The sequence below is a fragment of the Mandrillus leucophaeus genome, unplaced genomic scaffold, assembly GCF_000951045.1.
Source record: "Mandrillus leucophaeus isolate KB7577 unplaced genomic scaffold, Mleu.le_1.0 Scaffold231, whole genome shotgun sequence".
NCBI lineage: Eukaryota > Metazoa > Chordata > Mammalia > Primates > Cercopithecidae > Mandrillus > Mandrillus leucophaeus.
In genome coordinates, this window is record NW_012102377.1 from 3,140,106 (window position 1) to 3,163,834 (window position 23,729).

The 23,729-nt window shown below is 43.1% G+C and overlaps 1 protein-coding gene across 2 annotated transcripts in view; it reads right to left on the minus strand.

Moving 5' to 3' along the window:
• TRANK1 (tetratricopeptide repeat and ankyrin repeat containing 1) overlaps positions 1–23,729 on the minus strand; it is a 117,286-nt gene that overhangs the window by 14,500 nt on the left and 79,057 nt on the right. For both annotated transcript variants that reach the window (XM_011981914.1, XM_011981913.1), the window contains exons 9-17: positions 22,767–22,928; positions 19,319–19,573; positions 17,172–17,348; positions 13,634–16,510; positions 10,565–10,764; positions 10,137–10,274; positions 5,632–5,778; positions 4,673–4,829; positions 1,217–1,305 (exon numbers count right to left, since the gene is read on the minus strand). In XM_011981914.1, the coding sequence (XP_011837304.1) occupies positions 1,217–1,305; positions 4,673–4,829; positions 5,632–5,778; positions 10,137–10,274; positions 10,565–10,764; positions 13,634–16,510; positions 17,172–17,348; positions 19,319–19,573; positions 22,767–22,928 (4,202 nt within the window). The remainder of the gene's footprint in view (positions 1–1,216; positions 1,306–4,672; positions 4,830–5,631; positions 5,779–10,136; positions 10,275–10,564; positions 10,765–13,633; positions 16,511–17,171; positions 17,349–19,318; positions 19,574–22,766; positions 22,929–23,729) is intronic.

The following is a 23,729-nucleotide window of genomic DNA, read 5'->3' on the forward strand; positions in this document are numbered from 1 at the left end:
CTTATCTCCCACAAAAGGTTAAAATTGCCAGATGGGATTGCTTTCCCAGACTCTCTTGCAGCTAGAAAGGTGTATGTGACCTAGTACTGACCAATGAGATATAGGAGGAAGACCACCGAGGACTTCATGATTAAAAAAAAAAGAGAGAGATCAACAAGAAAAAAGTGCCTGCACTTCATTCCTGCTTGGAATGCTGCAGAGGGAATGGAGCACTTGGAACTCCCATCAAGAGTGCTGCCTATTTACCCTCCCGTCTAATCTAGGCTGAGACTTGCTTTGGCAACAGAATTCAGCAGAAGCGGCACTGGGCCAGTTTTTTTCACCCCATTAGGCAGCCATTAGGCAACCAATGAAAGGGAACATCTCAGACAACCTGCAGATGACACAAGGAAGAGATGGAATGAGACTGGGCTCATGTTGACTTTGTTGAACTGCAGAACCAATCCTAAGACCTGACTTCTTGTCATTTGATCAAAGCAAAAAAAAAAAAAAAAAAAAAAGCACTCTTTTTTTTTTTAGTAGAGCATTGAAAACTTGCAGGTGAAGTCATTACCACTATCTCAAGGGAGACACATCCCAGCCATGGTGCCCCACCCAAGACCCTGTAATGTGCAGGAATGCTGACTTTGGGAAAAGTAACGCGGCTGTTTAACCTAGTTTCAAAATTTCAAGAGGTCTGCTGCAGAGATAACACTTCCTGGAAGAAGACTGCTCAGGACCACTAAGATGGCTTGTAGCTGGAAGTTGGTCAGTGCAGTGTAATAATAAAGCTTAACCTATATTCACCAGACTCAGATTGGCAATGAAATCTGTTTGGTCAATTTGAAAAAAATCAAATGAGAGATCAATCTTTCACTGCTTTAAAATGCAGTATGATGACAGCAAAGCTTTTAGGCATAGAGTACAGGAGGGAAAGAAAATATATAGAAGGATTCCCTGGTGGGGCAAAGGCCACAGCCCTCCATGATCCATCAGCACATGCTGGCACTTGGCCAAAATGAAGAGTTGTCATGCCTGCGCTGACCAGAAAAGGAGCAGGACAGGAAGCTCTCCTCATCTTGAGGTGACCTGATGTTTCAGAACACATGGCACAAGCACCATTACCCTCATCCTTTCCTAGTGACAAACACTACGTTGGGAAACCTGCCTGTGAGGTCTAACGAGGGCACCAATGACAAGGATCCCTCATCCCCTGGCTCCTAGTCCAACCCCTTACCTTCCAGCACTGGTGCTTGGCGTAGTAATCTCCCTGTGCAATCCACTCCGCAGGAGTTGAGGTCTTAACAAACATGCTATCATCAAAGTCTGAAATGAGAAAGAAAAGTGTGTTTGCTTCTCTGGGCTTTCTTACACTTAAAACTGTTGTTACGGGATGAATTGTGTCTCCCCCGCCAGTCACCAAATTCACTTGTTAAAGTCCTAACTCCCAGTACCTCAGAATGTGGCTGCATTTGGAGAGAGATAGGGCCTTTAAAGAGGTGACTAGGTTGAAATGAAGCCATTAGGATGGCCCCTCATCCAATCTCACTGGTGTCCTTAGAGGAAATTAGAATCCGAGGCAACCCCAGGGGCAAGAGCGTGAGGACACAGAGAGGCTGGCTGCAAACCAAGGAGAGAGGCCTCAGAAGAAACCAACCCTGCCAACACCTTGATCTTGAACTTGTAGCCTTCAGAACTGTGAGAAAACACATCTCTGTTGTTTAGGCCATCTAGTCTGTAGTATTCTGTTATGGCAGTCAGAGCAGACTAACCTGTTGTCTTTCTAGTATTCATGTAAGATATATTTTAACTTACCAAACCACATTTCTGAGGGTGTTGAAAGGAGGAGGTAGAGGGGAGAAAGGATGTGGTTTGGTTTTTAAATTTTGGTCTACTTTCCTTTTCTATGGCTACAAATCAGAAGACAGAAATTAAAAATTCCTCCTTGAAAACCCAAAGTCAAGTGGCTTTTAGCAAGCTCCCAGGCCAGGGCTTCAGCAAGAAAAAAAGGTGACAAAATTTTACATTATTTCCAAACGTGCAAACTTTGCCCTCATCACAATAAGCAATCTGACACATTCCTATTAGTGGACAGGGACCACTGTAACCACCTGCTGTCCATCCCTTCTGTTATCCTCACTAGCCTGCTGGTGACTATTTCAGCACCGCACCGCACCCCACCCCCACCCTGCCACCTGCTATCCCCCAGAGTATCACTGACAATGGGTGACAATCCCTGCAGGTTCTGAGCCACAGCTTCATGAAGCACACAAAATACAGTGAATTCCAGGGCAATACGGTAGACAAATCAGAGCTAAAGGAATCAGAGACACCTAGGCCAATGGATGTCAACTGAGGGAGTGAGGCAGACAGGCCAGATTTGTTTGGAAGGTGCAAAAACACATGTTAAGCATCACAGCCTGATCCCTCCCTGCTCACCCTCCGCTGGAGCTGTTAGCAGTACAGTGATGACTTCTCAGCATCTTATTCTGACTCCCTATGTGTTGCTATGAGTGCCCCTGTGACATTCAATTCCCACGGCAAAACCCCACCCCATATTATCTCAGAATGAGGCCAGTGACCTCTGCAGATGCCATGTGAAAGAAACACAAATCGCATAATCACTATACTCAATCCAAACACAATGGGAACAGATGCTTTAGAAGAATTTACTATGTACAACTTAAAATTTGTAATTAAGACTGCACTTTTTCTTGCATTCTTAATGCTACCAAAAACATAGAATAAATTGCAGTGTTTTCATTTTGAATTTTTTAAATGTAAAAAGTCAACTATCTTATGATTTTTTTTTTTTTTTTTTCCAAATGGAGTCTTGCTCTATCGCCCAGGCTGGAGTGCAGTGGCACATTCTTGGGTTACTGCAACCTCTGCCTCCCAGGTTCAAGCAATTCTCCTGCCTCATTCTCCTGAGTAGCTGGGACTACAGGTACGCACTACCACACTGGGCTAATTTTTGTATTTTTAGTAGAGATGGGGTTTCACCACATTGATCAAGCTGGTCTCGAACTCCTGACCTCAGGTGATCCGCCCACCTCGGCCCCTCAAAGTGCTGGGATTACAGGCGTGAGCCACCGCGCCCGGCCATATGATCTCTTATAGTGGATGCCAGAACATACTTGGGGAATAAAGGGGAATGAGCTGCAGGAAAGATCGAGAAGGCCCACACTAGGCCAATCCACTCATATTCCTTTGGGAGAGAAAATGGGACCTGAACAAGGTCCTGTCATTACACAGGTGAAGAGTTTTTGTGAGAACCTATGTTTTGTTTTTTTAACTCCCAGCCTTTGGCTTTTCCATCACAATAGTCAAGTCTTAGGATAAGAAATCTAATCCTAATCCCCAACCGAGCCATCAGTAATAACCAGAAATAGCCTCCAAACTGACTGAGGAATGCTCAGGACAAACCTCTCTCCAGCAGCCAAACCCTGCTACTTGCCCTACCCTTATAGAAATGAACAATGGCTTTGAGGAGATGACTTGACAACTAATCCTCAAGAAAGACAACAATTTTCTCCTTCATGAAGGGCTGATTATTTCTCTTCTCAGTTATCCTATCAGGAGAACTTTACTTCGTTAGGTAGTCTTTGCAAATTATGAAAAAAAAAAAAATACACAATTAAAAAAAAAACCCTGCAAATAGCACAGAGATAAGAAGGTGAAAAGTAAAAGGTGTCCATGTCTACTCGACAACCCCATACCCACCAATCCTAGCACCAGAGGTAATCACTATAAACGGTTTTGCATCAGAAATAATAGGTGTATACATGAATTTATATGCATGCTATCTCTCCAAATTCTTGCTATTTCCATAATCAGGAACGGAATACAGATAAGTTTTCTGATTAATTCCTTACTGTCTGAACTATCGGTTCTTACTATCGGAAATAAGAGTTCTTACTGTCTGAACTCTTAGTTTCCTTGTTTTGTGAAACTCGGAAACCAAACAGATTCAGACAACCTGTTAACTCAGTAGCTGAACTCTCACAAACCCAGTTCTTGTTAAACAAACTCAGGAACTGAATTGGATTTGATGGTTAAAGACACTTCAATAGGTATTTGTATATATACACATACGTACGTATGCATGCATAAACATTCTATTCTGATATATACTGATAAGCATAAATGGTTTTTATATTTGCATAATATAAAGTTACTTATAAATTATATCATTCTACCCATACTGTTTAAAATTTTTCTTTCACCAAATACATCTTGAACATCTTTCCTTATCAGTAAATGACAATCCACCTCCTTTTTCGTTTTAATGGTTGCATAGTAGTCCCCTGAAAGAAATGCATTTAGCCTTTCCCTCATTGGAGGACATTAAGATTGTTTTTAGTTTCTTGTAATTACAAACAGGGCTGTGATGAGCATACTTATGCAGGTATCTTTGAGATTTTGAACACAAATATCTCAGATATATCCCTGAAGTGGAACTGTTGGGTCAAAGGCATGTACCTACGTGACTCCCTGAAGGAGTTACCCTTCCCAATCCCACTACAGCTACACTTTCCCACACAGCTTGGCAAATGAGTCACAACTTTCATTTCTCAGAAGATTGTGGAAAAGAAAGAAAGCACTTTCAAAAAACTACACCTTTTATTCCTGACCAGAAGAATGGTTGAAACATGATTCCTCCAACAGTGAGAGTATTTTAACAGGATCTTACCTTTATTTTCATCTGTCTTTACAACTTGGACAAAATCTCTTCTAATGAAATATTTGAATGCGGGAGCCCGTTTCTCTCGATTTTCATCAAAGATCCAGAGGTTGACCCGAGCCCGTGTGATGGCGGTGTACAGCTGCTTCAGCTCTCCGTTGAGGAGCTAAAGATAACATTGAGGACAAAGACGATGAGCCACTTGCCTATAGCTACAATGTGACACACTTCAATGGGCTTACTCTGATTTTGGAAAAACAAAAAAAAACTACATTTTAGAGAAGCATAGCACAGCTGAGAACAGGATACCAGGAACTCACTGTGGCCACAACACAGGTAAGTGAGGTTCCAGTGAGGCTACGAGAAACTCCACCCCTTTCCCACCTAAGCAGGAAGTGAGCATGCCATCTGTATAGGATGACTTTTGAATCAGCCATAATTTTTTTTGTTTTTTTCCTGTTTTTGCTATAAGTATTTTGAGTTAATTCTGAAATAATTATAGATTCACTGAAAGTTACAGTGGAAGATTCACTGGAAGGGTACAGACAGACCCCATGTCCTCAGTTTATCCCAAAGGTTACATCTTACACGATTGCTGTGATTTATTTTTAAAAATTAGACCATCATACACTTCTATTATAACTATCACTAGTACTGAATTACTCCACCTACCTTATGATTGCATTAAAATTTCTGAACAAAGCTGAGTTCCAGAGGTGAACTAGAAAGTACAACCCTCCTCCTTCCATTTTCAGACAGTGCCCACCCATCAAGCCCAGCTCTCTACTAAGAAAAAGGGAATTTACCAAAACTGAGATCCCTGCCCCTCCCTTTCTTATACTCCATTCCCTGTTGCTGAGGAAAACCAGCCAAGTACAAGCTCCATTTTTCTTTCTCATCTTCTCTTCCAGGCTTTTTTTTACTACTTCCATGTCAAGTACACGTGTTGACAAATGGCAGAAATTCACCTTGTACATTTCTGGATTCACCATGAGAGATCGACCCTGAGAAGAGCTCGGTTTGTCCAGGGGTACTTCAATCAATGGCCGGTTTTCCTCTCTGGAGTCAGTTGATGTAGGTGTGAATGAGGAAATGATCTTCCATTCCTTATAAGCCTGAACAACAACAAAAAAGTGAAGACCAACAGAATATGCTTTTGAACTATGCATACAGCCTCCCTGAGCTTCAAGGAAAATTAAGCCTCATCGGGGGACCAGGCCTTCAACCCCAACTTTGAAGAAGATCCATCCTGTGATCTTAGAATGGATAGGAGGGAGATTAGCTTGCACAAGCAGAGATCAGGGAAGCTGTGAAAATTCCCCACACACTAGACCAAGACAGCTAAGAAGCCAGGCACACACCACCACTTCCAGGAAAGAATGCTAAGGGCTCAGGGAGTTATTCTCATTGAAAGAATTTCTACAATCAGTACGGACAGGGGAATGAATCCTCACCCCTTCTCACAACGTGGTTAAGAGATGCACATAAGGTCAGCAGTTAAGACACATGTGGCAGAATTTTCTAACTAAATTATTTAACTGAGGATAAAGAAAATCCAGTTCTATGATGTGCAAGGTAGACTCTGAGATCAGACAGAAGAAATTTGTATCTCAGTTCTTCCACTTATTAATTATGCAACTTTGAACACATTGTTTATTATCCTGCTCTATAAAATGAGGATAATACTACCCAACTGTGTTGAGAAAATAAAAACAGATAATCAGTGTCAAATGACTAGTACAATGTTTAATAGTTGATATTTTACCCATTTTTTCCTTTACCCAAACCCCAAAACCAAAGTGACTATGAAGACCAGGGGTTGATAAACTTTTTTTTGAAAGTGTCAAATAATAAATATTCTTATCATAGCAAGTCACATGATCTCTCTTGCAACTACTCAACTCTGTCATTTTGGTGCTAACCCAGCCACAGTCAACAAGTAAATGAATGAATGTGTCATGTTCCAATAAAACTTTATTTGGGAACACTGAATTAAATTTCATATAATTTTTATATGCCATAAAATATTATTCTCCTTTGGGTTTTTTTCTGGCCATTTAAAAATGTGAAAACCATTCTTGGCCCACAGGCCATAAAAAAACTCCAGTAGTCTGGATTTGGCCAGCAGGCTGTAGTTTACAGACCCCAGTAAAACTGAAGTGCCCAGATTACATGCAGAATGTAGAACTCAAAATTCTTAAGAAACTTCATATTTCATACTTTCCTGTGTCTTGTGAGAGTAGCTCTCCTAGCCTTTACTTTTCTTTTTATAAAATGGTGCTACTTGCCATCTATGTAACTTTTAAAGCATGCTGAAAAGGTGAAGTGGATAGAGTTTATTACCTGCCTTAAGTTACTCCATCACTTAAACTATGTAAACAAGGTTAAATGCCTTAAACACTGTCTATTAAATAGGAATGGTTATGCTACCAATCAATTATAGTACTAATCGCCATGTTCTGAAATCATGAAATCACTTAAGTAGTTGGAAGGTTTAAAACGATCTTCAGGACATATTTGTGACTGGCCTCTTTGTGAAGCTATGCAGACAACAAAATTGTTTGCCAAGGAAAGTAGGCAGAAGACCCAAGTACTTGACGTTTGAGAGGATCCTCCTGGCAGGTAGTATGAGACAGAGGCTGGCTAACATTGAAAGGGCTAGGGAAACAGTGTATTTTAAAACAGTTGTAAGAGAAGCAAAAGCTGCTCAGATGGCACACGAATGGCCTGTTTCATGAATCAAACATATTTTATTTCCAAGGTGGGCCCTTTTAGGAGTGCGCTTATGTACTTGTAGCAAGGATACAGGCCTACAGCATTTGTGGGAATAGAAGTAGGAAAATTTAAAGTCTTCCTGTTTCTTCTCTTGGTACCATCAATTGTGAAGGAAAAGGCTTAGATTTTACTAGCAAGTCTACCTTTGAGGGGTCTATTCTCTAGGTCAATTAGACAAACCATAAAGGTTGTAGTTTTCAAAGTCCCTCCTGTCCCACTGCCACGAGTATGAAACAAAGGAGGTCCCACTGGGGCAAGGTATAAATGGCAGTCACCCTTCCAAGTCCCCACCAAAGGATAGCTTGAGGGTGACTGGAAGAATGACTTCCTCTCCCCCAAAAGAAGACAACATCCTACAAAAAGCTTTGGGGTGCCCGTTCTGTGGTCCCTTTCACATCTCAGGAGATGGCTCTGGTGACCATGTGGTTCAACAGGTAACAATAAACCCTCTAGAGAGAAGAATCACGAACCAGGCCAACAAGCACCATACCCCTCAACCCACTCACATATAAGCCCAGATAACAGCTGCTTCAAAGAGAGAGCTTGCCTGAAATATAAATGAGATGGAAGAAGAGGTCAAGGAGAGAGAAGAGCTCTCCACAGTTCTCCAAGTTCAAACAGCAATCACTGTTCAGCAGCCTTCAGTTACCTCGAAAGAAACCCCATGTAAGCAGCCAGACCAGAAGAGGCTGGGGATATATGGGAACTGTCTTTCCTCTCTGTTTATGAAAGCATTTCCTCTCATCTGCTGACCGATTCCCTTTGGCCTGGAGGTTGTAAATGATAAATTGAGAGTGTGCTTTGGGCCAGGGAATGCATGGTCACATTGACACCAGGAAGAACCCCAACCAAAGTATTTCCTGAAGTCTTACTGTGTACACAGGATAAAGTGGATGTTAACAAAAGATTCCATTTGGGATTTTTTAAATTTCAGGCAACTCCCTGAGCCATTGGTGGGGGCACAGGGTCAAGATACCTGAGCCTTCGCCACTTCCAGGATCAAGGTAAGACACAAAACTGGATTTTTCTTTCACAAATAAAGCCAATCACAATTTACAGATCCTGAAGTCCAGAGCTCCTTGAGTTTCTTACTCGCACAAGCATACAACTGGTACTTAATAAAGAACAGAAACAACAAAGTCTTACCCTTCCTCTTTTAGGAGAGCCTCAGTCCAACCATGACCGATGGATGTATCATTAGGAAAAAAAGTTAGTCCTCAGAGGTAAAAATGGTTCCAGGGTTAATGAGTGTGCATCTGATTTTATTAGCAAAATTTAATAGGAAAGGAATGTACATAAGGAATCGCAGTGATATGCTAATTGTGGAAGGTTCTGGAATTCAATTCGCATGCAAGTCTTTAAAAGGAAGGAAAATGGAAAGAGATTTAGAACTCAAAATATCTGAGTTCATCTCCAGGCTCTGCCATCTACGTTATGACTATGAGAAATTTACTAATCTCAGTGACCTTCTGCTTTATCTACAGATAAAGGTGGCTCATGTTTATAATCTCAGCACTTTGGGAGGCCAAGGCGGGAAGATCATGTAAGGCCAGGAGTTTGAGACCAGCCTGGGCAACACAGCAAGACCGTATCTCTATAAAAATAAAAATAAATTTTAAAAAATGGAATGAGAGTAATAAAAATACATATAACCTCAGAGGGTTGGTGGAGTGAGGCAATGACTCTATAAACTGCACAGCGCCTATAGCAATATTATAATAGTTGTGCTATTAAGGCAAAATAACATTTAAAAAATGATAAGAAAAAAAGGAAGGACTCTCTCTAAAGGGTCAGTTCTGGGGCAAATTTTTGAAGTGTTAAAGCCAACAGTGTTCTTGACTTAGGTATAACATAGCCCCTTTAAGCATGCATCATGTGCAATGGAAGTCTGCAACAAGGACTGGCACACAGCCAGTTAAGTCCCCAAAGAAGACCCCACAGTACAGTCAGCAGCCAGCCTGAGTCTCCACCAAAAGATGGTGGAAAAGAGAAAACGGTGGCTAGAAAACCCAGGACAATGGCCATGAGTTGGTGGCTCTACCCATAATGAACTAAGCTTGGGGAGAAAAACCCACAAGGACTCAGGAGCCAAGTGAAAGCAGTGGACCAATACAGAGGTCACTGGGGGTCAATGTGGGGACTCTTTGGCTGCCATCATCTGCATGGGCTGCAAGCAGTGGTAGTAAAGCCATGCTAGAGGGGTCTCCCATGCAAGGAAGCTGTTCTTGTCCCCCATATTACCTGATCCAGAGGGCAGGAACCAAGCCTCATTTGTCTTCCTGGAATTGTCTCTATCTATGAACTGACCTTACCCAGTTCTGTCATCACAGGGTGGACATTGCTAACCTTGGCTTCATCTGTAAGGCTCTCCTTAGAGCTTGCTCCAACTTGGGCATCCCTGGGAGCCAAGGATAACAGTGGCTAATGAGAACTGTACACTGGCACTTGGGTACTAGAGAGCCAAAGAAAGGCAGGGCACAGGGGGAACCAGCCCATGACACACTGTGAAACAACCCACAGCTAATGTCAAACCCACATCTAAACACACAAAACCTCATATTGAATGAATGATGCTCCAAAACACAAACAGGAGCCTGTGATAAACTCTCTTACCCTCAGCTCCAAATTCTCTTCCCCAGAGTGAAGTTCAGCTCATACATAAATATTCATTGTGTGAAAAGAATTAGGTGTGACATACCTCAGAATCAGTAAAAAAGTTGTAAAGGAGGACATCATCAAATTCTAAGCCTTTTGCTTCATAAATTGTTAGCACAAGTGCTAACCCCAGCTCTTCTGGAATTTTCTCCTTTGCCGTTTCATTGGCCACAAGGATTACCTGAAGAAAAACAAAAGAACATCAAATTCTACAGAGAAAACCTCAGTAAGCCTCAGTCTGTTTCTACGGGAGGAAGGTAATGTTTTTAAAGAGAAATGGCCAGCATAAACATGGTCAGGCAGGCCAGGGGAAAGATTGAAACACTTGTTCACTCAGCCGTCTCTGGAACTCACCCACTGTGAGACAGGGACTATTTTTAATGCTACCTTGCAGAATAATTTAGCTTCTCAAACCTTTTTTCAATTGCAAACTATCTTTTATTTCAAAACATAAAATCCCAAGCAGCTCACCTGGTGGGCTCCAAATTCAATGGGCTGAGTTTTCCTTTTATTCCCTCGTAGCAAAATTGCCAAGTCGCTTACACTACAAGACTCCAGAACAGTTGGCTTGGGACCATCAAAGAGGCCAGAATCCCTTGGAAGGCGATCAAAAGATTCTGGGAAATAGAACTGAAGTAAATCTACCACTCCAGATGCCAGATTGAGGATTCCTGGAACGAAATAGAAAACCCAAGTTGGATAATGAACAACATGGCTGAGTTTTTTGGTTATTTGGGGTGGGGGACATGTTTTTCCTGACAAGCAGATTTGACCCCTAGAGTATGTATAATTGCAAGCCTGTTTTCAGTTCCCATTTGATTACCATTGCAGCCCTGAGCTCTCTGGGTGCAGTGGATGAGAAGGCAGATATATGTTGCTGTGCTCAGAGAGTTTTGTGGGATCTCCTCCCCAATCTATATTCATATTAGAGAAAATTACCTCACAAAGAAGAGTCAGGGCAAAAATGTAATATAAACAATGAGACCTCGGGAGGCTGAGGCAAGAGAATCGCTTGAACCCAGGAAGCAGAGGTTGCAGTGAGCCGGGATCACACCACCGCACACTCCAGCATGGGTGACAGAGCGAGACTCTGTCTCAACTAAAAAACAAAAACAAGAACAAAAACAGAGAAGGAAAAAAAAACAAACAAACAATGAGAGCTGTTAGAATGCTCTTATAAGGGGCTGGTATTGACTTTGGTAAGAAAACCACCATTACTTTGTCCTCTCCCATTGGTGCTTACAGAGTCAGAAGCAACATTACCATGGTAAAAACAGTGCTGCATGTGAGCTAAGGAAGGCCTCCACCACCCTTTTCCCCCAGGTTTATACTCAGTTGAGAGAGGGTTACACTAAGAAAAAATGTCAGAGCAGGAGAGAGGATTTTCCAAAGAGATTTTTTCCTGGGTCCCATTTCTTCTCTAACATCTGAAGTGACATTAATAGTGACATTGACTGAATGCCTATCATACAGCAGGTACCTTAAAAGAAAGTCATCCCATTTAATCCTCACAACAACAAATCCTCACAACAATGCAGTGAAACAGATGAGACAACTGCACTTTTACAAACAGGAACTCTGAGGTCTCAGAAGTTAATAAATATCTCCAAGTGATAGGACTTCAACATAGACCTTCCTGGGTCTCTCCACTACTCTTAGAGGTCATGTGCCCTTTGCTAACACCAGATAGAATACAATGGTCTAGGCAGAACATCATGAAATGGGCATATGTATCCCCATTGCGGTTACCAAATAGTGAAAGGAAAATGTGACTATCCAATACTACTGTTATTAAAAGTATACAATATAAAGCAATAAGTCTAAGGTTTTGGAAACTGCTCAATCTAAACAAATAAGCTTCTACTGTGGTTCTCTTCCCATTAGGAGTTAGCAGGGGCCGAAAATATATCTACATTAACAGGAGAATCAGAAAAGGGAACGAAAGTTGCAGTGGAATCCATTTAAATGGCCTTCTAAGGAACTAGACAAGCAATTTTTTATGTAACCATACTCAAAGAATAAAAGATGGTTCAACCATAGAAAGAAATAAAGTGCTGATACATACTATATATGCATAAACCTTGAAGACATTAAACTGAGTGAAAGAAACTAGACACAAAAGGCCATGCATTATATGATTCCGCCCATATGAAATGTCCACAATAGGTGGATCCGTAGAAACAGAAAGATGAGTTGTTGCCGTGGAGTGGGAGGAAGGACACAATGAGTAGTAACTGCTATGGTTATCGGTTTTGAGGGGGTTTTTAATTTCTGAAAATGTTCTAGAATTAGATGATGGTGATAGTTGCACAATCTTGTGAATACATTAAAAAACACTAAATTGCACATTTCAAATGGGTGCCTTTTATGCTATGTGAACCTCAATGAACGCACTAGAACTCCACATTATCAACATGCAAAATTCTCAGCAACAGGCCAGGCACGGTGGCTCACGCCTGCAATCCCAGAACTTTGAGAGGCCGAGGTGGGTGGATCACCTGAGGTCAGGAGTTCAAGACGAGCCTGACCAACATAGCAAAAACTCATCTCTACTAAAAATACAAAATTAGCTGGGCTTGGTGGCAGGCGCCTGTAAACCCAGCTACTCAGGAGGCTAAGGCAGGAAAATCACTTGAACCCAGAAGGTGGAGGTTGCAGTGAGCCGAGGTCACGCTACTGCACTCCAGCCTGAGCAACAGAGCAACACTCTATCTCAAAAAAAAAAAAAAGAAAAGAAAAGAAATAAAGAAATCGCAATAATATAACATTAGGCAAAAATACCCAGTTGCAGAAAGGTATGTCCACCATGATCCCATTAAAGTTTTTAAACATGTAAAGCAATACTCCATATTGTTCACAGATATTTGTAGGCCAAAGGAGGTAAATTTGTTAGTATCTATAAACCACAAACGAAATATTTTAGCATTGGTACCCTGTTATTTAAACTTGTGTGCCTTAGTTTCTCCTTTATAAAATGGGACTGATGCTTACCTCGCAGTGGTGTTATGAAGATTAAGCACAGGTACTATAGATAAACTGTTTAGCGTTGTGCCTGGCACAGAAAGGGGGCAAAACTAAGACACAAATTAAAAGCACCCAAGTGTGTGTTAACTCCCACTGCCTACCACCCTCCCTTTTTTTTTTTTTCCTTCCCTTTGGGAGAAAACCTGGTTCAGGGATTAATGACTTGTAACTGGTATATTACTTTATAAAGAATGAGCAGGTACTTCCCAAGGGCTTTAATGAAAGTTCTCAAACAGCTTAAATGTTCGCCCTGAAATGTATTCATGTTATGGCAAACTCCTTGAGATACAATTACTTAAAGGTCAGTTGCCACCCAACCACAGCTTAAATTATCAACTTAAGGAGCAGTGCCAAAATCATACTATCTCTTGTCCATGCGCGTATTTACTAACAAATTCCAAAATACTACCCTTACTTCAACTGTAAAAACTTAACAAGAGCTAGTCTTCAGCTTCAAAGGCAGCCCAAAGTCTGTGCCTAAGCACCCCAGTAGGCAAGCCCAAGGCCTGGACTTACCTGAGTGGGACCTGTAATTCTGGTACAGCTGGTGGATCTTCTTGGGCTTCCGAACAGCACACTGCTTGTCTACGGTGTTTCTGCTGGCGTAGTGGAACAGAGAGCGCAGATCGCTGAAGCGGAAGGCCACGCCCTTCATGATGCTCTGGGCCGTGTCCCCCGTGAGGAACATAGAGTTGGGGTCGTTGATGCATTTCATCAGCAGCGCCAGCTCAGCCTGGGTAAAGTCTTGAATCTCATCACCATAGAGCTCGTGGATGGACCATGGGAGCACCCTGAGCTTCGACAGTCTCCGGGATATGTTATACAGAACATCCTCTTCATCAAAATAACCTTTCTGGGACCTGATTTGCTGATACAGACAGAAGAGGCTGTAGATCTCACTCCGGTCTTCCTTGAAATTTGGGCACCGTTTCCTCCCTAATTTCTTATATGCTTCTTCAGTGAGTCTCCCACATGGACAGCTGAGGGCCTCAAAAGAACCCTTCAGAAAAGATTTTATTTCTTTCCAAATCAGTGCGGGGTTGTAGGCAGTCCTCCCTTTGGTCATTTTGGGCCATATTTCATTTTTGAACACCTCAAATGTCACGTACACTCGGGGGTCACTGTCACCTGTACGCATTTCTACAGCTTTATCCTCCTCACTGTAGTCCCCATCCACCTCAGCCTCCTCCTCATCCTCTTGCCAACTGGGGATGGTTGACTCCTCCTGTGTGGACCATCCTATGATGGTTCTTTTCAAGCTTCCATCTTCGTTTCTCAGAAAAAAAGGTTTGGGCAGAGAAGCATCAAGCAGGAGAAGCAGCTGCTTGGAAGTGACAAACAGAGGAAAGTTCTCGTCCCTCAGGTCCTGGAGTTTGTGAATGTTGGGGTCCAGTGGTTTGTAATGACTGGTGGCCTTGGTGGACTTGGAAAGCTCAATGAAATTCCTTTGTACCTCCTGGCATAGGACGTGGTTCTTGGTCACAAAGATCTGATGTAAATGCTCCAGCTGGTGGGGATGTTCTGGTGCACATACTTCTGCAGCTTGGCCATCCCCTGCTGGCTCCACACTGGCTCCTCCTGCGCAGGCTTCGTACTCCTGCTCATCTATACTTTCTGTTTCCACTTCAATAGAACCTTCCTCTTCCTCCTCCTCTTCCTCCTCCTCTTCCTCCCCACCTGGACCCTCTTTTCCGGGTTCCACTTCCAATCTTCTCTTCAGCCAGACCTGTTTGGCCAGCAACGGGCTTCCTGCCTGCTCAGCTTTTTCCCAGTAAACGTGGAATTTCTTCCACAATCTGTACAAGCAGCAGGTTGTCTTCCCAGTGCCACTTCGCCCAATAAGGATGATGGGCTCCAGTGGCCTGGGGTTGAGGTCGATCACCGCGTACTCAAGCTCACCCACCCGGAAGGGGTACTCCACTGTGGCTGTCGTGTCATTGAGGATGTTAAAGGCCATGTTGGTGCTGAAGCTGTGGAACTTCATGATGTTATATTCTGTCTCCACTGCACTGGCTGGGGGAAAGTACTCAGGATTGACATGCTCCCTGCCCTTCTCGGCCTCCGTGTCCTCCACATAGCAGCGGGGTATACGCTTTTGAATTTTCATGTTAGCTGACACTTGGCCTTTATTGATACCCTTCAGCTTCTTCCGCAGGACACAGGACAAGCCCCGGTTGTAGGCATTGCAGATGGCCTTGATGGAATCAGCCAGTTTGCAGTGATCTAAGACGATGTCCCAAATCCGGATGATTTCCGTGTAGATTCGCCCTGATTTCTCCATTGCACACGTGTTCTGCTCCGTGGCAATGATCTTCTCAGGGTTCTCACTGCATCGAGGGGAGAAGTCAATGGCGAGCTCCCACAGCATCCGGGCTCCTTTGTCCAGCTTAGCTTCAAAGAGCTGGATGCTTCCTTTCAGGTGCTTCAGTCGCTTCTGCAGGCCCTGGGTCCACTCGCCATTTCCCAGCTGCTGAATGGCAAGGATGATTTTCTTCTTGATGACCTTGGTCATTACCTTACTAGACAGCTTCTTCAGCATTTCTGAAGTGCACTCGATCTCCCATGTCATGTTATCAAAGTCCTGGAGGCAGGCCTCAATCTCCTGCGTGCTCCAGTCATCCTGATCGTCATTGCCCTCCTTCCCTCTGTTATCAGCAGGCACAAGCTGCAAGGCCCCAAGGCCCACCTGAGCATGTCCTTCCCCCGCCTCACTACAGTCAGGGACCCCTGCACCCAGGGTCAGCTGGAGCTCATCTTTCTTTCCTTCCTTGCCAGCTCCTGCCTCCAGAGGCTCAGAGCTCTGAAGACAGTCCTCTGGGAAAGACAGATCCACTTCAATCTGCTGAATCAAAACTGTGATGTCCTGCATAAGGCAGTCTCTCAGAGAGCATGGCCTAAGAGCTCCAGGCTTCTCCCTGGTCACCTGGGTATCTGGGAGAGTCTCCCAGCTGTCAGGGACTGCACTTCCTTCAGGTAGGGTTCTGGCAGTAGCACCACATGGCACTGACTTGAATGAACCCTGGGACTTGAGCTGAGATGTGTGACCAGGGGCAGTGGACCTTGGGAGCTTCCCCAGGTGGGCAGCAGAGTCCTGCCGGCTCCTCCGCCTGTTCTCCATCAGAGCTTTGTTCCAGGCCAAGAGCAAAGAATCGTTCTTCTTAATCCGGTGCCGTGCATCTTTGCCCTCTTTGTTCTTCAGGTTGAAGTTGATGTCAAACTTCACCAGCAGGTCTAACAGCTTCTTCATGCGCTTTAGCATGCCCTTCTGGAAGAGGATGTGCATTAGCGTGTTCCCATTGCTATCCTGGACATTGGGGTTGAGGTAGTCGAATTCGGTGGGGTTGGACCAAAACAGATCCAACAGATGGTTGAGGAAGCTAAAACCAATGTCAGCTGAAAGGCACAAAAAAAAAAACCCTGTGAGCACTGAGCCACTCTTCTCAGGGGACAGCAGACCCTGGGGTTTGAGAGTGATGCCAGTCAGGGGCATCTCAGAATGCTGAACTCCCCCAAAAATCTGAACTCCATTAAAGAACTCAGTGGTTCTCAACCAACGGTGATTTGCTCCCCAAGGGACATTGGCAATGTATAGATAGAGACATTTTTTATTATCACAACTGGGGGAGTGTCATTGGCAGCTAGTAGGTGGAGGCCAGGGATGCTGCTAAACATCCTACAATGCACACGAGAGTGCCATACAACAAAGAATTATCCAGCCCAAATGTCCTGAGATAACCATATAAGATTCTAGCAAGATCCTTCATATGCAGACTCCTGAAAATGATATAAATAAATGGAAAGTACTTTTCAACTACCAACAGTCAACTATGGAACTTAAGAATCCTCCATTAACCCACCCTGACCATTCACCATGGTGGTCAGTTCTTCCCAGCATGCTACAAGTGAGGGGCCAGGTGACATGGGCAGGCCTGGTCAAGAAATGGGCCTTTTTCAGATCACTGGTTTACACAAAAGGAAAGACCAGAAAACAGCATCAGTTCTTATATCCAGCTTCCTCCTCAAGGAAAAGGTTGCTTAAAAAACAAGGGCTTACCTTTGATCTCTAGAAAGATGTGGAGTGCCGCATGCAAAGGAGTATCACCTTCCGTGAGAGAAATAGCACGGGGGTCTGCGCCCTTGGTCAAGAGAAGGAAAGCCAACTCGAAGTCCTCGTATTTCAGACACATGACAAGTGGCCTCTCCTGGCTCTCCTGAAGACCATCAGGCAAGGCTGGGAGAGGGCAGAAGGGAAGGGCAATGTGAGCAGGCACAGCCTGGCTCGCCTGACGAGAGATGGACCGCTTCAGTTATTCAGTTGCAAGGGAAGAGAGCTCATGTTTACCTAACTTCCAAGATCCTCCTACCAGCACCCATTTTGGGAGGCAAAGGCTTCTGCCAGTAGCCACAAGGTGAAAGCCCAGCTCCTTCAAGCATGCTGTCCAGGAGCCTTGCCCCCGTCTCCTCTCCAGCTCCCCACCACAGGAGCATAGTTCCCATCATTCCCACTGTCCTGGCATGAGGACAGGGCATGAGAACTGAAACTCTGCCTAACATCAGTGTGAGGGCACTTTCTACATCACTTGCTTCTCTGTCTCTCTCTCTCTCTCTCTCTCTCTCTCTCTCTCTCTATATATATATATATATATATATATATAAAATACTTTAAGTTCTGGGATACATATGCAGAACATGCAGGTTTGTTACATAGGTATACATGTGCCATGGTGGTTTGCTGCACCCATCAACCTGTCACCTATATTAGGTATTTCTCCTAATGCTACCCCTCCCCTAGCCCCCCACCCCCAACAAGCCCTTGTGTGTGATGTGCCCCTCCCTATGTCCATGTGTTTTCATTGTTCAACTCCCACTTTTGAGTGAGAACATGCCACAACCCTTGCTTCTACCGAGCTCCTATTCTCAACTGCCATCTTCCCTCACATCTCTCCACCCCAAATCACCTTCTTTTTAGCTCAGTCCACACAACTCCTCTGCATCGAAGTTCCCCAGCCTCCAGCCTCCACCAGAAGGCAGACCCACCCACGGTAGGTCGGCAGTCTCCTCCACACACTTCCAGCAGCTGCACACTCACCTCTGTGGGCTTGGTTCCTAGCACCTGATCCTGAGGTGTGCTCTATAAGTGCTTGCTGAATCAAGGAATAAAACAGGAATTCATGACAGCTGTGGATTCCAGGCAAAGAAAGTAACACTCCACTTAAGGAAGGAGTTTAAAAAAGTAAATTGTAGAAGCCGCCTCATCTACCTACTGAAAGCTGTGGATGGAGCCAACACCTAAAGGCTTTGCAAGGTGTGTGGCACTTTGAGGGCTAAGGATCAATGTGCTATTGATAACACACAATGTCTTGTGTGTCACTGTTATATCTTACATATTATGTGTTGTTGATAACACATAATGTCTCTTCTCATGAAAGACATTTCCTCATACAGCACGAAGCAAGCAGAGAACTACATAGCCAAAGCACTCTTCTAAAAGCCTGCACACATTAACTCATTTAATATCCAAAACAACCCTAAGAAAGGAGGCCTATTTATTCCCATTTTACCAATCAGGAGATGAAGGCATAAATGGCATGCCCAAGGCCACACAGTTAGTAGTGGCATTAGTGGAGGTGTGAGGGACAGAGGTAGGAGGAGGTTGGTGTTTCTAAATCAGCTTGGAAATAAAAGCCAATTCAGCAAGATGTCTGCAAACTCCAGACACACACCCAGCCATGCGTGATAGTTCTCATTAAAGCAGCAGATGCTTCCACCCACCAATTACTTGACTGTTTCTTTAAAAACAAGCATCTTGAATCCCAATCCGTTGATCAGAAAAGAATGTCACAGGAGTAGACAAGGATCCACACAGTATATCCACTGCGAGTCAAAGTCTAGCCAGAGGTCAGGAGGAAATGACTGCTGTAGGCTAAACCAGAGCCAAGGACCCTTCACACACCTGATGTTTCCCATACAAAAGAGAAAGGTAGTAACTGGAATTCACAAAAAATGCAGAGTTCCTCAAGGGCAACTCACTTACAGGGCAGTAACCTTCATCACTGTTTCAAAACAAGAATATACAGGGTAGACAATAAGGGTGAACTTCATAGTGCCTCCAAAACCAAGGGAAAGGCAGGCAGTGGCCTGGACTCCATCATGTGGAGAATGTGGACAAGTCTCCAACGCTTAGCATCCAGTCACTCTCACCTCCACTGTCTATCAGGCGGCCCAGAAGCTGTTTCTTCCGCTGGTCCCAGGTGCTGAGGTGGGGGATGATGGTACAGATGTCGAGGTCTGAGAAGTTGCAGTCTTTAATGAGGCAATCTCCAAGCGGTGGCTCTCCACTTACTTTGCGGGTCAGCAGCAGAAGCACCTCAGGCCATTTCTGTTTTTCCAATAAGAATTTGAAGACGATGGTGGCACAGTCTTGATTAATATCACAGACCAGGTCAGGAGGAATTTCTTTCAAAAATAAGAGTAAGACACATTCCAAAAACGTTCATATGATTTCTCTTCTTTCCCCAATCACAACCCAACATCCATATATAATTAACATGGATTATATAAACAAGTAATTAATTATTTGAGTCATGTTGCTTAGCCACTCGGGAACATCAGTGTAATGACCTTCAGACTTCATGGGAAGATTAGAAATACCCTATGAAGGGTAGAGACCCTGACCCAAGAGACAGAAGAATGATGACTGTGTCTTTACACAGAATACTTGAATTCAAAGTATTCTGCTGAGATCAGAAGGGCAAAAGCCTGACTTAAATTTTGCATGATATTAAGAGTGTCTTTTCCTAATAAATACTGAAATACAGAGAGATACTACAGAACAATTAAAAAGTCAAGAGCCATAAGGTAACCATGAGAAGATGGTTTATCTCTTAATTCTTGATTTTTTATCATGATAAACAAATGTTTCCATCTGATCTTTGATGTCTAAAGACAGGATAAAAGTTATTCCACTTCATACTGCTGGTGAATCTTAAGAGTAGAAAACTTGTTGTTGTTGTTGCTGTTGTTGTTGTTGTTGTTGTTGTTGTTTGAGATGGAGTCTCACTCTGTCACTCAGGCTGGAGTACAGTGGTGCGATCTCGGCTCACTGCAAGCTCTGTCTCCTGGGTTCAAGCCATTCTCCTGCCTCAGCCTCCCAAGTAGCTGGGACTACAGGCGCCCGCCACAATGCCCAGCCACTTTTTTGTATTTTTAGTAGAGACGGGGTTTCACCGTGTTAGCCAGGATGGTCTCGATCTCCTGACCTTGTGATCCACCTGCCTTGGCCTCCCAAAGTGCTGAGATTACAGGTGTGAGCCAATGAGCCCGGCCAAGAGTAGAAAATATTTTACTCAGATCTTCAGCAAGTAGATGGCCAGATTTAGCAAATAAAAACATAGGATGCCGATTACATTTGAATTTTAGATGAACAACAAATAAATTTTTGTGTAAGTATATATATATGCAATATTTGGGGACACATTTATACTAAAAAATTATTCATTGCTTATCCGAAATTTAAATTTAACAGGGGATTCTGTATTTTGTCTAGCAACCCTACCACTAAGAAAGCAGGGAGATATAGCAGAAGGGGAGAAAAATCAAGGATTACCTAAATAAGAGCAACTTGATTTGCATTTGCTAGTTTTTGCTTCCCATCTTTTTCCAAGTTTTCTTAAAATGAATATTCATTTTAATATTTAAAATGTTCATTTTAAAATAAGAAGAAATTAAATATAGGCTAGTCTATCATCTTATTTTAACAGGAATCAAAATAAAAGTGTAAAAGGCAAACTATTTAAATAGGCATTTGCAATTTTTGTCCCCCAGAATCTATTCGCTCATCATCTGGTAACAGCCCTCTCCCACCTTCTGGCACTCTTCGTTGACGTATGGATGGGATAGGGTAGCATGTGATTTGGACCTAAGCCAATTAAGAATCTCCATCCTTCTGATCACATTTAGCTACAGAGGTATACATCACGATCCGAAGTGAAGCCAAGGACATTTGTTCGAACCACTGAGAGAGAGAGACAGATGGGTCCACAAGTCCAGAAATGTGGGACAAGTCAGACATTAGAGACCTCAATCACATTTCCACAGAGAGTCTGAGATGGAAGCCAACTAGTGGAGAGCTGAGTTGAAAGATGGGAGACAATGGGTCGTAGTGACATTGGTGAGCTCCCTGAAGCCAGCTGTACTTGAAGCCAGCCTGGCATTTTTATTATGAGAGTCAAAAAAGTAACTTTTTTGCCAATTTTTAGCCCATTGGAGTCTGTCATTTTCAATAGGAAGAGCTATAAATAGCCTACCCTATGGCCAGTTAAGGATACAAAGAGGAAAAAAAGGAAAAATGAAGACAGAAAAACGTCAAAAAGGCTGGGTGGATTAGAGACCCACTCAACTCTGGAAGACAGTTGAGGGAGAGACCTTCAAGAAAGGTACAGAGAGTAAGGAATAAGAGGAAAGGGGAAAGTAACCAAGCCAAAGTGAGAGAAGGAAGAACTCACACCGACACTTACAATACCCTACAGAGAAACAAAGGAGGCATAGGAACATAGTCCATAAGACACAAAGGACATTGGAGAAGCAGCATTCCCATCACATGGGCTCTTAAGAGATTTTTACCAAATACCATTAAATAAGGTTTTATTTTCACAACCCTAAATATAAATGAGGACAGTCTTCATGGGCCATGGATCAAATGACATTAAGTCCAAAAACCAAAGGCTCCCTAGATGTGGTTTGTACAGAATGTCTACATCTAATTGATCCCATACAATGTGGCCCCATCCTAGAGTGTGTTTAACAGGTATGCTGGTTATCTTTGACTCACTGATACCTAGGAAAGAAAGGCTGACAACCTAACCTCATCTCATCCCATCCTAACAGCTAATGAGTACTAGCATTTTATGTGCAGGACATTAGACTAAGTGTTCTATATCCATTATCTCAAGAGGTTAGTCCCCTAACCAAGGCAAGGGGATGAAGAAACTGAAGCTTAAAGAGGTTAATTAATTGGCCTAAGGTCACAGATCTGGTATGTGGTGGAAACAAGACTTGAATGCTAAACTCCAAGCCTTAAATACTATCATCTGCTGCATACCCTGAGTATTTGAGGTTTCTCAGGCCATGCCTTCCTGCTCTCTTTGTAAAATGGAGACATCTCAGCCTTATGAAGTGTTCATTTTAAAAATACTAAATTTTACCTACTTAGAATTTCTAGAATCTTCCCAAATTATTTAAATTTTTGTCATCTAAAGTTCTTTTCAGGAAGTTTCCTGATTTCCCCATAATGAAAAAGAACACTCAATTCTACAATAACTTTATACTCCAACATTAGCCAATATGTATAGAAGAGAGAAATATCTATAGTATTTTTTAAATGACTGTATATGCAAATATTATTTCTAGAAGGACACATAAAAAACTAGTAACACGTTGTTTCTGGGGATGGGATTTAGGGGTTGAAGTTCAGGGGTATGTAATAGATTTTACACCTATTAAAAAGAACGCTCTGTACTGTGTGAATGTTTTACATGTAGATACATTATCTTTATTTTTTTAAATTAATTTCTGAACAGATATTAGAAAAGAATTTTAATGAACACAAATCATCACTTTTAACATAATTGAATGTTGTGGGAAAAATTACCTTGCAGAGTAGAAAGGAGGCGCAAGAACTTCTGAACTACTTCCTGCTTCAGAAAGTTTTTATGCAATAACCGGTTTCCTGAGTTCATATACTTCACCAGCTGCTCCAAGACCTTCCTGAAAATGTCATTTTCACTAGTGGGTCCATCACCACTGCTGAATCCTACAAAACAGCACCAGGTAATGCTTCTGAATACAGAAATTACAGCTGTTACAGATTGCAAAAATAACCACAATTCTCCAACCTTCCATATATTCACAAGCTGTGCAATGTGACTTCGCCACTCCTCCCATCAAGAAGTGGAGCCTCTTTCCCCTCCACCCTCCCCTGATTCTGGACTAGCTTCATGACTTGCTCTGACAAATAGTATGCAGTAGATGTGATTTTTGTGCCAGTTCTGAGTCTGGGCCTTCCAGAAGTCTTGTATACTTCTGCTGACTCTCTTGAGGCTCTGCCTTCATCATGTAAACAAGTCAAGCTAGCCTGCTGAGAGACAAGAGACAACATAGAATAGGAAGGAATCGGCCTAGTTGTCTAAACTGAGGCCCTATAGATGTGAAAGAAACCAGCCAACATCAGCAAAGACTGCAGACACTTGAATAAGTTCAATTAAGGCCGCAAGAACAGCCCAGACTAAATTGCTGACCTGTAGGATCAGGAGCTAAATAAATGCGTGTTGGTTTTTTGGGTTTTTTTTTTTTTTTTGAGATGGAATCTCACTCTATTGCCCAGGCTGGAGTGCAGTGGCATGATCTCGGCTCACTGCAACCTCTGCCACTGGGGTTCAAGCAATTCTCCTGCCTCAGCCTCCTGAGTAGCTGGGATTACACAGGTATCTGCCACCGCGCCCAGCTAACTTTTGTGTTTTTAGTAGACGGGGTTTCACCATCTTGGCCGGGCTGGTCCTGAACTCCTGACCTCATAATCCACTCGCCTCAGCCTCCCAAAATGCTGGGATTACAG